Here is a 14,898-nt window from a genome sequence, read left to right on the forward strand (position 1 = left end):
AATGACTCCATTTTAGGCCTGTTGTTTCTTTTTTAATAAGCTTTAAATAATAATGAACAGAATTATTTAATGTTCATCTCTTCATCAACCATACCTACCAAAAGTTAGCACAATGTAAAGTCATCAATATTAGCAGGTATGGCATAAGCTAGACACTTTAATATACATTCACTTATTTAGTCTTCATTGACATACCAAGAAGATTAACATTGTTCCTATTTTACAGGTAAGAAACTAAGCTTCAAAGGGAAGTAAATTGCCCAAGATTCCAAAACTACTAAGTAACAAACTAGGATTTGAATTTGAGTCTGTAACGGATCTTTCTGCTTTACCCAGCAGAGGTAGGTATGTCATGAAGTTAATAAAGGTTGAGTGTCAGGGCCTGCTGGGGTGATATCCAGCATCTAGAAGGGTTCAGGAATCTGGAGAAGGTGCTGTGGTGTAAATTAATAAAGAGACTAGAAATATAAATTTGTGAGCCAGAGGAGGGTTTAGCTTCAGTAACCAAGTTCCCTGAATCTCTGGCCCCTTTGCTCTTTATTAACACAAATTTCCCTAAGCAAAGCAGGTATATATGTCAAAGGTTAAGATTTAGTATATAGTAGGCATTGTTAGATTGGGGAGAACTGCCTTCGGCTGTTCAGACGTTTGGCCAGCAGGAGGCAATAACATGTAGATTAAAATGCCCTCAGCTGTCTGGTAGCAGGTAATAATATATGCAAATCTTTAGGTTTGGGCAGGGGTCTGCAACCTTTAAGACATAAAGAGCCACTTGGACCCATTTCTGAAGGAAAAAAAACCCTGGGAGCCGCAAAACCATTGCGACATTTAAAACAAATATAACATTGCATATATTGTTTCTTACCTTAATGCTATATACCTGATCATGCAGATGGCTGTCAGTCTGAAGAAAAAAAGGACTTTTTCACTTAACAATGTAAAATATTAATTTTGCAAATTAATAGCTAATTAAAATATTTAATTTACCTGGTTAATGGGATTTTTGCTCCTGAACCTCAGTGCACAGTGTCAGCACATCACGGCTGTAAGATGTTACCTTCATTTTCACACAGGCTTGCAAGTTGTCAGAGCCACGGTAAAGCTTCAAAAGAGCCGCATGCGGCTCTGGAGTCATAGGTTGCAGACACCTGGGTTTGGGGAAATGCCTTCAGCCATTCCAGTAAGCAATAATATGTATCTTCCACCCTGCTGAAACCTCAAGGTTCCATCACCCTTTTGATGAAACTTCCTGCATTTATGAAATGCTGGAATTAGCCTCTGGCAAGGGCCCCTCACTTGCATGGGTGCCTTCCAATCCCCTGTGCCTAAGTTTTTGAATTCTTATTTTTTCACTGCTTTTCATAAAGAAGGCCTCCACTAATGTCTAAACTTCAGGTCCTACAAAACCTAGATCCACCCACTCCTGAACACAACTTCCAAAGTTAACATAAACAGTATTGTGTTTTGTAATTTTAGTCTGCGGACATTTTTAAAAAATGAATGCAAAAGGAATCCTTGCTAGCTTTCTGCCCTGGGAAACTCTGCTGCTACTTTCAAGCTATCATAGAGTATGGTTTCACCTTGTCCATGTGAACATGGGTAGCTCTCTATTCACTCTTTTCCTACGTTTGCCTTGTACCCACCATAACTTCTCCCATGACCCACTGTGGATTTCCTCTCTCCCAGCAGCATACTGTGCCATTCTGGTTTTCATCAATCTCTATTCTGCACGTAATCTTTGTGGTGGAGTCTGTCATGTCCCGCCTGCTGCCTCTTGCATGGTTTGTTCTTTGGACCAGAACCTGCAGCACTTTGGTAGTGAAGCGCCATATTGTTTTCCATAATGGTTGCACCAATTTGCATTCCCACCACCGGTGTACTAGGGTTCCTTCTTTCCACATCCTCACCAGCACTTGTCATTTGTTGAATTGTTGATGATAGCTATTCTGACAGGTGTGAGGTGACACCTCATGGTCGTTTTAAGTTGTGTCTCTCTGATGATCAGTGACTGTGAACATTTTTTCATATGTCTCTTGGCCTTCTATATGTCCTCTTTGGAGAAGTGCATATTTAGGTCCTTTGCCCCTTTTTTAATTGGATTGTTTGTCTTCCTTTTGTTAAGACATATGACTTTGTTATATATTTTAGATATCAACCCTTTATCAGATGTATCATTGCCAAATATGTTCTCCCATTCAGTGGGTTCTCTTTTCATTTTGTTCATGGTTTCTTTTGCTGTGCAGAAGCTTTCTATTTTGATGTAGTCTCATTTGTTGTTTTCTTCTTAGTTTCCTTTGCCTTAGGAAATGTATCTATGAACATCTGCTACAAGAGATGTCTGAGATTTTGCTGCCTATGGTTTCTTCTAGGATATTTATTGTTTCACCACTTACATTTTGAGTTTACATCTTGTGTATGGTGTAAGTTGGTGGTCTAGTTTTCATTTTTTTGCATGTATCTTTCCAATTTTTCCAACACCATTTATTGAAGAGACTCACTTGCCTCCTTTGTCAAATATTAATTGAGCATAATGGCTTAGGTCAATTTTTGGGTTCTCTGTTCTGTTCCATTGATCTACTGTATATGCCTGTTCTTGTATTATTATCAGGTTATTTTGGTTAAGGTGGCTTTGTAGTATAATTTGAAATCTGCTATTGTAATTCCTCCAATGTTGTTATCCTTTCTCAATATTCCTGTTTATTTGTTTATTGCAGTCGTCTTCAAACTACGGCCACATGCGGCCCGCAGAGGAGTCTGATCCGGCCCGCCAGGTTTTTTGGGCAGTGAGCGCAGCCAAGGTGTTACAGTAGGAATTAGTAGTTCATATAGTCCGGCCCTCCAGCTCTCTGAGGGACCGTGATCTGGCCCCCACTTTAAAAAGTTTGAGGACCCCTGGTTTATTGTGTAAAGTATTATACATCTCCTTTTTCCCCCCTGATTAACCCCTCCCCCTGCCATCTCTACTCCCAAGGGCAAGCCCCCATCACCCCAGTGTCTATGTCCATTGTTCATGCTAATATGCATGCATGAGTCTTTTTTGATTCCATATAAATTTATGGAGTATTTGTTCTAGATTTGTGAAATATATCATTGGTATTTTAATGGGGATTGCATTGACTCTGTAGATTGCCTTTGGTAGTATGGACATTTTAATGTTGATTCTACCATTCCATGAATACAGTATATTCTTCTACTTCTTTATATCTTCTTTTATCTCTTTTTTTCAACATTCTGTAGTTTTCTGAGTCCAGGTCTTTTGCCTCCTTGGTTAGGTTTATTCCTAAGTATCTTACTTTTTTGTTGCAATGGTAAATGGATTGTTTGTTTAGTTTCTCTTTCTGAGAATTCATTATTGGTGTATAAAAAGGCCACCAGTTTTGGTGTGTTGATTTTTGAATTCTGCTACATTGCCAAATTTATTTATTAAATCTAGTAGTTTTTTGCTGGAATCTTGGGGTTTTCTATGCACAATGTTATGTCATCTGCAAATAATGAGTTTTGTTTCTTCCTTTCCAATTTGGATGCCTTTTATTTCTTCTTGTCTGATCACTATGGCTAGGGCTTCCAGTACTATGTTGAATAAGAGTATTAAAAGCAGGCATTCCTGTGTTGTTCCTGTTTAAGAGGAAATGGTTTTAGTTTTTGCCTATTGAGAAAAATGCTGGCTGTAGGTTTGTCATATATGGCCTTTATCATGTTGAGATATGCTCCCTCTATTCCCACTTTGGTGAGAGTTTTTTTATCAAAAATGGGTGTTGGGTTTTGTTGAATGCTTATTTTGCATCTATTGATATTAGCATTGATTTTTGTCTTTCAATTTGTTTATGTGATGTATCATGTTTATTGATTTGAAAATATTGTACCAGCCTTGCATCCCTGGAACAAATCCCAGTGGGTCACAGTGTATGATCTTTTTTTATATATTGCCGCTTCTGATTTGCTCATATTTTGTTGAGGATTTTAGCATCTATTTTCATCAAGGATATTGGCCTATAATTCTCTTTCTTTGTAGTGTTTTTATCTGATTTTTGAATTAGAATAATGCTGGCCTCATAAAAAGTTTGGAAGTGTTTTTTCCTCTTGGATTTTCTGAAATAGTTTGAGAAGCATAGGTGTTAGTTCTTTGAATGTTTGGTAAAACTCCCTCGTGAAGCCCTCTGGACCAGGCTTTTTTTATTTTTTTATTGTTTCTATTTTATCAGTTGTTATTGGCCTATTTAGGTTTTCTGATTCCTCCTAATTCAGTTTTGGGAGATTGTATTTTTCTAAGAATTTGTCCATTTCATCCACATTATCCAGCTTGTAGACATATTGTTGGTCATAGCATTTTCTTACAATCTTTGTATTTCTATGGTGTCTGTGGTTACTTTTCCACTTTCATTTCTGATCTTATTTGGGTCCTCTCTCTCTGTTACTTGATGAGTCTGGCTAATGGTTCATCAATTTTATTTATCCTCTCAAAGAATCAGCTCTTGATTTCATTGATTTTTTAAAATTTTTATTTATTTATTTTATTTATTTTTTAGTCTCTATGTTATTTATTTCTGCTCTAATCTTTATTTTTGCTTCCTTCTACTTACTCTGGGCTTTTCTTGTGTTCTCTTTCTAGTTCTTAATGTTGTAGGGTTACATGGTTTATATTGCAATAGTTGCTTTTGTTTTTGATAGGATGTCATCTTCTTGCGAGGTGCTTGGCTCAATTATTTCTTCATCTGATGTCATTTATGGGGACTGAATTTTATTTGTGCAATATAATATACTACAGGCCTGGTGCATGAAATTCATGCACGGGGGATGTGTCCCTCAGCCCAGCCTGCACCCTCTCCCAATCTGGGACCCCTTCAAGGATGTTCGACTGTCCAGGATCAGGCCTAACCAGGCAGTCAGACATCCCTCTCACAATTGAGGACTTCTGGCCCCCAACTGCTTGCCTGCCTGCCTTCCTGATTGCCCCTAACCACTTCTGCCTGGCAGCCTGATTGCCCCTAAATGCCCTCCCCTGCAGGCCTGGTCCCTCCCAACTGCCCTCTTCTGCTGGCCATCTTATGTCCAAATGGGGGCACCCATCTTGTGTGTTGCAGTGATGGTCAATTTGAATATTATTTTTATTAGATAGAAGCCTGGTGCATGGGTGGAAGCCAGCTGCTTTGCTCTGAAGGGTGTCCTAGATCAGGGTGGGAGTTCCTCTAGGGTAGGGGTGTCGAACTCAATCAGAGAAGGGGCCAAAATCTAAAATCCAGCCTAAATCGCGGGCCGAATGGTTTACTGAACAGTCATAAACTGTCATTGTGATGGAAACGCTTCGGAGTGCAGTGATGACAGCGTGGTGCGGGCCACATTGCAAGGCCTGGCGGGACGGATTTGGCCCGCCGGGCCTTGTGTTTGACACATGTGCTCTAGGGCATGGGGCAGCCTGGGTGAAAAACCTATGGTGGTGTGCAGGCTAGCCACACACCCCAGTGACCCAAGCAGAGGCCCTGGTATCTGTGATTTATTTATCTTCTATAATTGAAACTTTGTAGCCTTGATCAGAGGTCAAGGCTGGCCAGGGTAGGTGGGAAGCCTGGCTTCCTCCATCGCCAGGGGCAACCCAAGCCTCCTGCTCTCTCCAGCTCTGTGGCTGCTGCCATTTTTGTTGGGACTTATATTCTATAATTGAAACTTTATAGTCTTGAGCATAGGCCAGGGCTGGCCAGGGCAGGCAGAAAGCTTGACTTCCTCCATCGCCAGGGGAAACCCAAGCCTCCTGCTTGCTCCAGCTCTGTGGCCACTGCCATATTTGTTGGGTTAATTTGTGTGCACTCCTGATTGGCTGGTGGGCATAGCTAGTGCACATAGCAGAGAGGTATGGTCAATTTGCATGTTTCTCTTTTACTAGATAGGATTACAATGATAAATTCAATAATAAAATAATAATTTTCAATTCCATGGCAATATCAACAAAAGTGAGCAGAAAATAAAAATAAACCATTGACACGAAAAGCCTCAAAAACACTAAATTTTGTTGATGCTCCAAAGACAAAATCTGTAAAAAAAAATAATGAATGCACACCATGTTTACTATTTTAGGCATGAAATTCGTGATAACACAAATCTCGTGTCACAGTGTTTATCTCTCACACCTCCAAGTGGCAGCCCTATTTACCAATATTGGAATTTCTTCCTTATGCACTGGAATATTTACGAATTTAAGTTACCATAATTTTCTTCACAAACCCAGAGATGTCACTAACAAGTCTGATTTTAAAGTTAGGTGACCAGACCCGGAGAAGCGGCTGTCAGGCTGGGAGCAGCCAGGCCCGGAGCGGCCGGGCCCGGAGCAATTGGGCCCAGAGCAGCCGAGTCGAGTGTGGCCAGGCCTGTAGCAGCAACAGCCAAGTCCAGAGCAACTGGGTCAGGAGCGGCAGTGACCAGACACGGAGCAGCTGGTTGTGGAACAAACCAGAGCAACAGAGGCCAGGCCCGGAGCAGCCTGGCCCAAAACAGCTCGCTCCTCACCTGCCCCTGCCCCACGGCTGCCTCTCAGACATGGCTGGAAACTTTTGCGGGAACTTGAGGGTCTGCTGAATCAAGTGATGAAGGCTTATATCTGGATGTGTTGAGTTAGTATAGTCCTGGGGTGTTGATCTGTGAGTGCCTTGGGTGGGGCCTGGATGAGGCTGGTTGTCCTATTAGGAAATGTCTTTTGTGTGAAGTGTATCATTGGGCATGTGGAGGTATTATTGATATGAGAAAATGCTAAGTAACAGATTTGCTATCTGAAAAGGGATTTACTATCGGGGAAAGGGAGGAAGGAAGAGACTGAACATAAACTGTGCACCAATGGATGAGGATGAGGGGGCAGAGGGTGGGGTGGGAACCTGGTGGAGGGGGGAAGAAACGAGGAACCTGTGTAATAATATGAACAATAAAGATTGATTTAAAAAAAAAAATTAGGTGACCAGAGTTGATATGCGAGGTTTGCAGCTAGGACATGCATGGCATGTGGGGAAGGTCTGCCACTTGCATCTATAGATGCTTATGATGTACAAAGGGTTCAGCTGATAGTTATATGGGTACTCCCTTGTAGGTAACTGTTTTTCTCTTGCTGCTTTTAAGATTCTTTGTCTTTTGTTCTTGGCTTTTTAATTATGATGTGTCTTAGTGTGGTCCTCTTTAGATTCCTTTTGTTTGGGATTCTCTGTACTTTCTGGAGTTGTAAGTCTATTTCTTTCACCAGGTAGAAGTTTTCTGTCATTATTTCTTTAAATAGGTTTTCAGTATCTTTCTCTCTTCTGGCACCCCCATAATTTGGATGTTGGTACACTTGAAGTTGTACCAGAGGCTCCTTACATTATCTTCATCTTTTTGGATTCTTTTTTCTTTTTTGGTTGGTGTTTTTTTTTTTTTTTTTTTTTTTTTTTTTTGTTGTTGTTGTTGTTGTTGTTCATATTTCAAATCTTTGACTTGATTCTTGGGATCCTATTGGTCCTTTTTCATATCCTGGGGGACTCACTAAATTTCTCAAAGGTTTCTAGGAGATTCTTGAGTAACCTTATAACCAGGGTTTTGAACTCCATATCCAGTAGTTTGCACTGTCTTGTTGTAGTTAAGCCTTAATTGCTCTTGCTATCACTGGGAGAAATTGATCTCCAGGCTAATTGGCTGTGAAGATCAGTTGTGTCTATGATAGAACTTTTGTGCTGAAGACACCCTTATGGGGCAAGACTTGCTTCGTTGGGGCTTTGGCACTCACTGAGTCTGCCCCCCTGAGTGTGTCTCTTATAGATGTGAAGAGTCATAATCTGGATGATCTCATTCTGACCACTGGGTACACTGGCTCTTGGATCTCCAAGGAGGTGCAGTCAGCCACTGCCTGAGGCCACCCAGCAGGAACTACAGAGAAATCTGCAGATTCCTTCTCTTAGGGTTTGGAGGTGCCCGGATGAAGCCCAGCTGTGAAGCAATTCAAGATGCTGTCCAGCCTTGGGCTTTCTTTTGGAGGCTCTTGGGCCCTCTGATCCAGCTGCAGTTTGTTAGGTTTTAGACTGCAAAAGGCCAGGCCCTTCATATGCAAAAGCCTCTGTGCACAGATTGGTTGGGGTTATAAATCGGGCGGGGAGGGGTCCTCAGGGAATCACAAGGGCGGAACAAACAGCAATGGCTGTTAGCCTTGCCCTGAAGAGGTCCCTGGGTCACTGTGTTCCACAGCACCATGCAGGAACAATGATCGCTGCAAGCACCTCTGAGAAAAATCTGCCCTCCTGTTCCAGCACGATGCCAGACAGTCCAGTTTCTCCCTGTATGAGTCTGGGTCACCAGTCTCACCCAGGACTGGAGTTCAGAGCTGTCGGGAGCTTGTATCTCCCTCCTGATCGAAAAAGACAACAGCATACTCAGTTGCCAGCCCTTTTCCACGAGCACCTCCATACCCTCCCAGTCTCAAGTGTGCTTTTCTCTTTCCTTCTAGTTGTATTATTTCCACTTTGAGAAATTTAGTGAGACCCTTAAGGATATGAAAAAGGACCAATCAGAAATTAAGCAAACCTTCCCGTGGTTCTGGATGATGTCTGTTTTGTCTTTTTGATGTAGTTTTGATGTGGTTGTGCAAGGCAACAAGTTCAGGTGTTTATCTATGCCACTATCTTGGTTCCTCCTGTTTAATTTTTTACTACAGAAATTCTGACTTCTTTCCTATGTCCCTTACAACTAACTCATCAGGGTTCCTTAATACAAGCTTTCAGCCAGCATCACAAGCCATCCTTAAAAGCTTCTCATGGGGATGCCTTTCTTTCCCATTAACAAGATATACGTATCATCTAGCTCCAAAGACAAGGTTAAAGAAATATCCTTGTCTAGTAATTTCATGGAATTATTATATGGAAATATTAAGTTCTAAAAATCACTCTTAAGTTTATTCACAATATAATATTTGGCTGTATTCTTTATATTGTTCTTAGTGGTTGAGTCGACCCATGAACCAGGAGGTCACTATTTGATTCTGTCAGGGCAAATGCCCAGGTTGAAGGGTCGATCCCCAGTAATGTGCAGGAGGCAGCTGATGAGTTTGTCTCTCTCCCTCTCCCTTCCTCTCTCTGAAGACAATAAAAAAAGAGTATTAAAAATACAAATTGCTTCATAAAGTCTTTTGAAACAAATTAAGTTTGAGAACTGAGGTTCCACTTGTACTCTGGGTGATATATAGCATATACTATATTCTTACAATAAAGCAAGCTAGAGGAAAGAAATAATTAAGAAAATGTAAGGAAAATACATTATAATACTTCTTGAAAAAAAATCTGTGTATAAGTGAACCTGTATAGTTCAAACCCGTGTTGTTCAGTGGTCAACTATATTTCATTTTCGAAATTACTGGTTTGTTGCAAATGAATAAATTGCTCAAGAATCAAAGGTGGGGAAGTATCTGTTGGGCATCACTAGAATCTTGCTGAAAATGGGTGAAATTTTCAGGAATTACTTTTCTAATTTCATACTTTTTGAGAACACTATTCTCAGCAATGCAATAGGTTAAACACACTACTGATCAAATTATTTTAATGCCAGCTCTTTATTTTATAGAGAGCAAATACAATATTAGAAACTGCTTTGGCACAGATTAAAAGTGGCTCTCATATACTTGCTAGTATTCCGCAGGATCACTAATAACTCACTGCCAAAATTTACCTTTACTCAGTTACCAGAGCTGCCACCAATGTAAATGACAAAATAGGGGGGAACCTGAGCACACATAAAAATGTTCTTTATTTTTTGGATGTAATGCAAATAATCATATGTAATATTCTTTCAGAAAACAAAAAATGCAAAACATGCTCAAAAAACAAGAAATCAAGTTATACTTTTCATAAGGCACCACCAAAAATCCTGGCAAATAAGAATCCATATTATATTTAAGTGTCTCACTAGCAAATAAATAAATATGTACGGGAATAACCAACAGAGGGTCTTGAGGTTTACAGAACACATTCCTATTTAGACATCTTTTGACTGTTGCAAAGGTAATTATAAGTAAGATACATCTTTAAAAATCCATCCTAATCTTTCCTAGTGCACATCATTCATTGCATAGTGGTGACTGGATATGATCCAAGCCAAGAGAAGACTGCAATTCCAAAATAGATTAACATTCATCCTTTCCTTCTCATGCTATCAATATCAGTTGGCATATCCATATCAAAAAAGTAAGTATATACTTTTGTCACTTTCTCCTTTAAAAAGTAGATAATCTCACCCTTTAAAATAGAAGGGCTTTCTGAGCTTTTCCTTCCATCCTCCTATTTTAAGTACTTGCTAATGCCCACACAAATTATGAATCAAAGTATTAACAAGCAGGAAGTTTCTTTTACCTGCACTGAATTGCACTCAAGCTAAAAAAATTTAGAAAAACAAATAATTCCTTAGATACTTGCTAAAGACAAAAGCAAAGAATAGAAGTATAGGAAAATTTGTTCTAATGTTACAAATCTGTTAGCCTTTGCTAGAGTTTTGATTAAAGTATATTATGTTGAATCAGATTTAATGTGTGCTGCCTTTCAATTATTCCAAGTATGATGTACAGTTATTTGTAATTTTATTGAGGCACAAATTTGACTCATGCAGTGCAAAAGCTAGTTTGCAGCAATTTAGAGAGCCTAGCATCTACATCTCAACATGGCTTTGTTGCAGTAACTATCACAGTAAAATACACATTTGTGACAGCAAAATGCCCCTTGTTCCCCCAAGAAAGCTACTACCGATATATTAGTTGTACTTGTAAACTTAGCAGTTTGCATAGTTTTAATTACTCACCCTTTGAGATTGATAGGACCTAGTGCCGGAAGCTAATTCCAGCATGTCATAAATACAAGAAGTTTCATCAAAAGGTTGATGGAACCTTGAGGCTTCTATATTCAACAGGGCTGAATACATGTTATTACCTACTGCAGTGTTTCCCAAAATGTGGTACGCATACCCCCAGGGGTACGGGAAGAGTTTGGTGGGGGTACGCATTGCACCAGAGGTTGGTGGGGATATGCACTGCACTGTGCTTAGCTGCGCCTAATTCTACGTTCTCATGAGTACGAGGGGTACTCAGCGTTACGAAAATTATAGAAGGGGTACACATGTCAAAAGTTTGGGAAACACTAACCTACTGGAATGGCTGAAGGGCATTTCCCCAGACCTAAAGATTTGCATATATTTTATTTCATGTTACCAGACAATAAATGCTGAGGGCATTTTAATCTACATTAGTGCCTCCTGCTAGCCAAACACCTGAACAGCCAAAGGAAACTGACAATGCTTCTGTATACTAAATCTTAACCTTTGATATGTATATCTACCTTGCCTTAGGACAATTTGTGTTAATAAAAAGCAAGGGGTCCTGAGGCAGACAGAACTTGGTTCCTTCATCTAAGCTCTTCTGACTCCCCCATGGATTATAAATTTATATTATATTTCTAGTCTCTTTATTAATTTACAGCAACCTAGCATTTCTTCATTTTTCATTCTATAAACTTTCATAAAGTAGCTTATAATGAAGGTAGTAGGAAATATCTTTGAAAGGATTAACATATAAGTTAAAACACCTATAGTGAGGAATTACAACTTTGAGGAGATAGAAGGAGAAATATTGTAAGTTTTAAAATAAAAATGTTTCAATACCACAGAATGGGATAAGTTGTAAGTATTAATTTCTTCTAATTGAAAACGATGTCTTGTGTTAGAGCATCAGCATTTCTTTAAGTCCATTAATTCTGAATTGATTTGTATATGTTCATCTCCTCCCTCTCTCTTCCTCCCCCCCTTTACACCCCCCCCCCACCCACCCCCGTCAAACTAATTTCATTTGTTCTTCTCAGCCTTGGTCTAAATCTATGGTCAAGAGTCAGACCAAATCCTCTGTGATTTTCAAATACAGAACATCCTACAGTATAGATTGATATATCTAAGTTTCAAAATGTCAGAAGAAAAAGAGGAAGCTATTTATTCATGGTTGGAGACTGCCCTTCATTTTTCTCTACATTTCTAGCAGGCAATTGCCATATTCAGAAAATAAAGCATTCCTTAAACCACCACCTATATCCATTTATCATACTCCAAGAAGCAAAGCACCTTAGCTATCTTTCTTAGCATCCTCATGGGCTGAGTAGTTAATGGGTGACTAGGAAGGAAAAAATAGAGTATTTTAAAATGTGTTCTAAGATCCCCATCACATAAAATTGTATTCAATTTTTAACCCTGATTACTTTTACAAAGACCAAAAGGCAAAAAATACTGTGCTTTCTTCTGTAACATTGACCAAATGAAAAAATTCTTAATATCTTTATATAGTTTGACAAAATGAAACTGGTTATCTTGCAATATCCCCTGATATCTTAAATCATTCACACACCTGAGATCAGATTCTCAAGACAAATGCACAGCAACACTTATGAATCTCTCAACAGGTCAAAACATTCAACATGTGACTCAAAAATAAGTAGCCTCAAACAGAGAACACATTTATAAAAACTGGATTTTATAGAAAAGCTTGTGTGTGTGTGTGTGTGTGTGTGTGTGTGTGTTAAATAAGATAGCTTTTGAGTTAAATCTCATACCCACTTAAACTGTGACTGGACAGTACATTTTACTTCTGTTTGAAAGACATTTCTTTCAAACAAATTGGGGTAAAATGGAAAGGAGACTAGAAACTATTCTTTAGGTCCACCCTGCTCCTGCCCTCTTTAAAAGTAAATCTGATTATGTCAAAGAAGATTTTAAAACCAAATTAAAGGGACACAGGACAGTAAAGACAAAACACTATTGTTAGTTTGCTTGTTTTTCTTTAAAAAAAAATTAGTCCCCTTCTAATAAGAGTTTCCATACAGCTTCCTAACACCTCAACAAAAAAAGCGAACACAAAAGGAAGAGGACACAGCACCATAGTTTCAAACATACACATACAAAAACAAAACAGCCATCACAGATACAGTAAGACCAAGTTTCCCCAAAAGACATGGACAAGTCCCAATGCACAAAAGAAATATAATTATTTATTTGAACAAAAACAAGATGGAAGATCTGGTTAGGCTAGGATGGACAAGGAAGTGCTAACTCCTTGTACTACAAGGAGGAATGGGACTTCTTTATGAAAAAGCAAAAAAGAGTAAGCAAGCCCCCAAAAGGATTTCTGACACAGGAACTCTGTCATATGCTGCTGGTAACAGTAAATATATATATATATTTATATATTCATATATGTATATTAAAAAAGAAAAAATAATCTATTTTTAGAACAGTCAGTAGTCAGAGACATTTAGAAAAAAGTAAAAACAAGTCCTTTTTTCTTTTTAAAAAAATGGATTTACTAAAACAACTTCATCACCCAGAGGTCCTACAATTCCACATCCTCTGATGAAGCCATCGTGTTATTCAACAGCATCTGGTGTGGACCACAATCAGAAATTGTCAGTATTGGAAACAGCAGACATTGGCATCGGGGCTGCAAGGCAAATGTTGTTATTCGCTGGTCTTGTTCATGGCCATGCCTGAAGCCTGGTGGTATCTAGTATACTTGTGAATGAAGGTTTCCCCCAAACGCATGCATCTCTGTGGCTCAGTAAAACATTAACTTGTCTTCTTTTCTTTTGCTGAAGCCTGAATCCATGGACCTGCTCTGCTCTCAAATGTAGACCTGAGACAACAGACTTTTCTAAGCAAAAAAAGGTTCCTTGCCTTGAAAGGTTCCTTGCTCTTCTTCTCGGAATACAATCTAGTCAGATTTCTGAACTACAAGACATCCTCTTTGGGAAGATAAGGTGCTCTGCCTCTCATTTGGGGTCTTCTTCTTGGTACAAACAAGCACACGTAGCTGAGGTCTAGACTGTGATACTATCCCTTGACTTCCAACAGGAGTTAACTCTGGCCGTTTTCCTCTCCTAGTTTTATTTGTAGGACACTGAATGCCAAGTAATAGTGGAGAAAGTGGTACTCTGACTCCTTTGTAACTATTCTAACAAAGAAGAGTCACATAATCAGCACCTCAGATGGTGCTGCCTCTAGGTGACAAACCTCTAACTAATACCAACTGGCCATAAGACACATCTTGCATTCCCTGATGGCACATCAAAGTATTAAACTCAACCAACCACCCTGGAGGTCAATCAAATGTCTGGCCTTAATGTAACAAACCATACTCAACAGACACGAACTGAAACATTGGCTGCTGTACCAAAGAAGACACTCTCTGCACAGACGTGTTGATAGAGAATGTAGATCACACAGTCCATGCAAAGAGGAAGTCAACTACAAGGACTTTCTCTGAAGGCCATTCATCTTTGGAAGCAACACTGTGAGTGGACCTAAACCACTCAATTTTATGACTAAGATCTTAATGTGGTCCATTTTCCCCATGTCCCAAACTAACTTAGTATATGCTAACTGGTCTCCTTAAGATCCTCCATCGGTAGTTTGTAGCTCATTATGAAGGAAGGAGCTGGTGCTTGACCTGGGCTATCTGGCCCCTGCTTCTTTGCACAGTTTATACAGATGTAATCTTCATTTTCAGCCATTTCTGGAGATACTCCCACACAAACTTGATGAAACCACTCATCACAGCCACCATCACATTGTACCCAGTCTACCTGTAGGAGACAAGATTGAGAAATGTTTAGGTTATATAATCATTAAGCCCAAAATAAAAGTAAACCAAAGAGCTTTCTTGTTTAAATGACAGAAACAATTGAGATGTCCATAGACAGAAAATGACTTCTTATAAGGTTCTTTTTTAAAGGAAGGAGGTGGGAAGCTAATACCTCAAAAATTGTATTTTACCATAGTATGTCCACAAAATTAGGCCTGTTAGGTACTCCATTACTTCATAAATACCTGAGACTCCTTGGAAGGCAGAAACATGAGAAAAATTTGACAAAAAAGGAATAG

General features: G+C 39.3%; 1 protein-coding gene and 1 long non-coding RNA gene across 5 annotated transcripts in view; both read right to left on the minus strand.

The window, feature by feature from the left end:
* Positions 1 to 9,528: 9,528 nt before the first annotated feature.
* On the minus strand, positions 9,529 to 11,764 carry LOC123653226. Its single transcript, XR_006742902.1, has 2 exons — positions 11,126 to 11,764; positions 9,529 to 10,913 (listed from the first exon to the last, which is right to left on the minus strand). It is a non-coding gene; the product is annotated as an uncharacterized LOC123653226 (long non-coding RNA).
* A 1,019-nt stretch (positions 11,765 to 12,783) lies between these two features.
* Positions 12,784 to 14,898, minus strand: part of KDM5A (lysine demethylase 5A) — a 100,863-nt gene continuing 98,748 nt past the window's right edge. For all 4 annotated transcript variants that reach the window (XM_045588375.1, XM_036454896.2, XM_036454895.2 and 1 more), the window contains one exon: positions 12,784 to 14,600. In XM_045588375.1, the coding sequence (XP_045444331.1) occupies positions 14,394 to 14,600 (207 nt within the window). In that variant the 3' untranslated portion in view covers positions 12,784 to 14,393. The remainder of the gene's footprint in view (positions 14,601 to 14,898) is intronic.

This window comes from Pipistrellus kuhlii, unplaced genomic scaffold (genome assembly GCF_014108245.1).
Source record: "Pipistrellus kuhlii isolate mPipKuh1 unplaced genomic scaffold, mPipKuh1.p scaffold_m20_p_3, whole genome shotgun sequence".
NCBI classification, from domain to species: Eukaryota; Metazoa; Chordata; class Mammalia; order Chiroptera; family Vespertilionidae; genus Pipistrellus; species Pipistrellus kuhlii.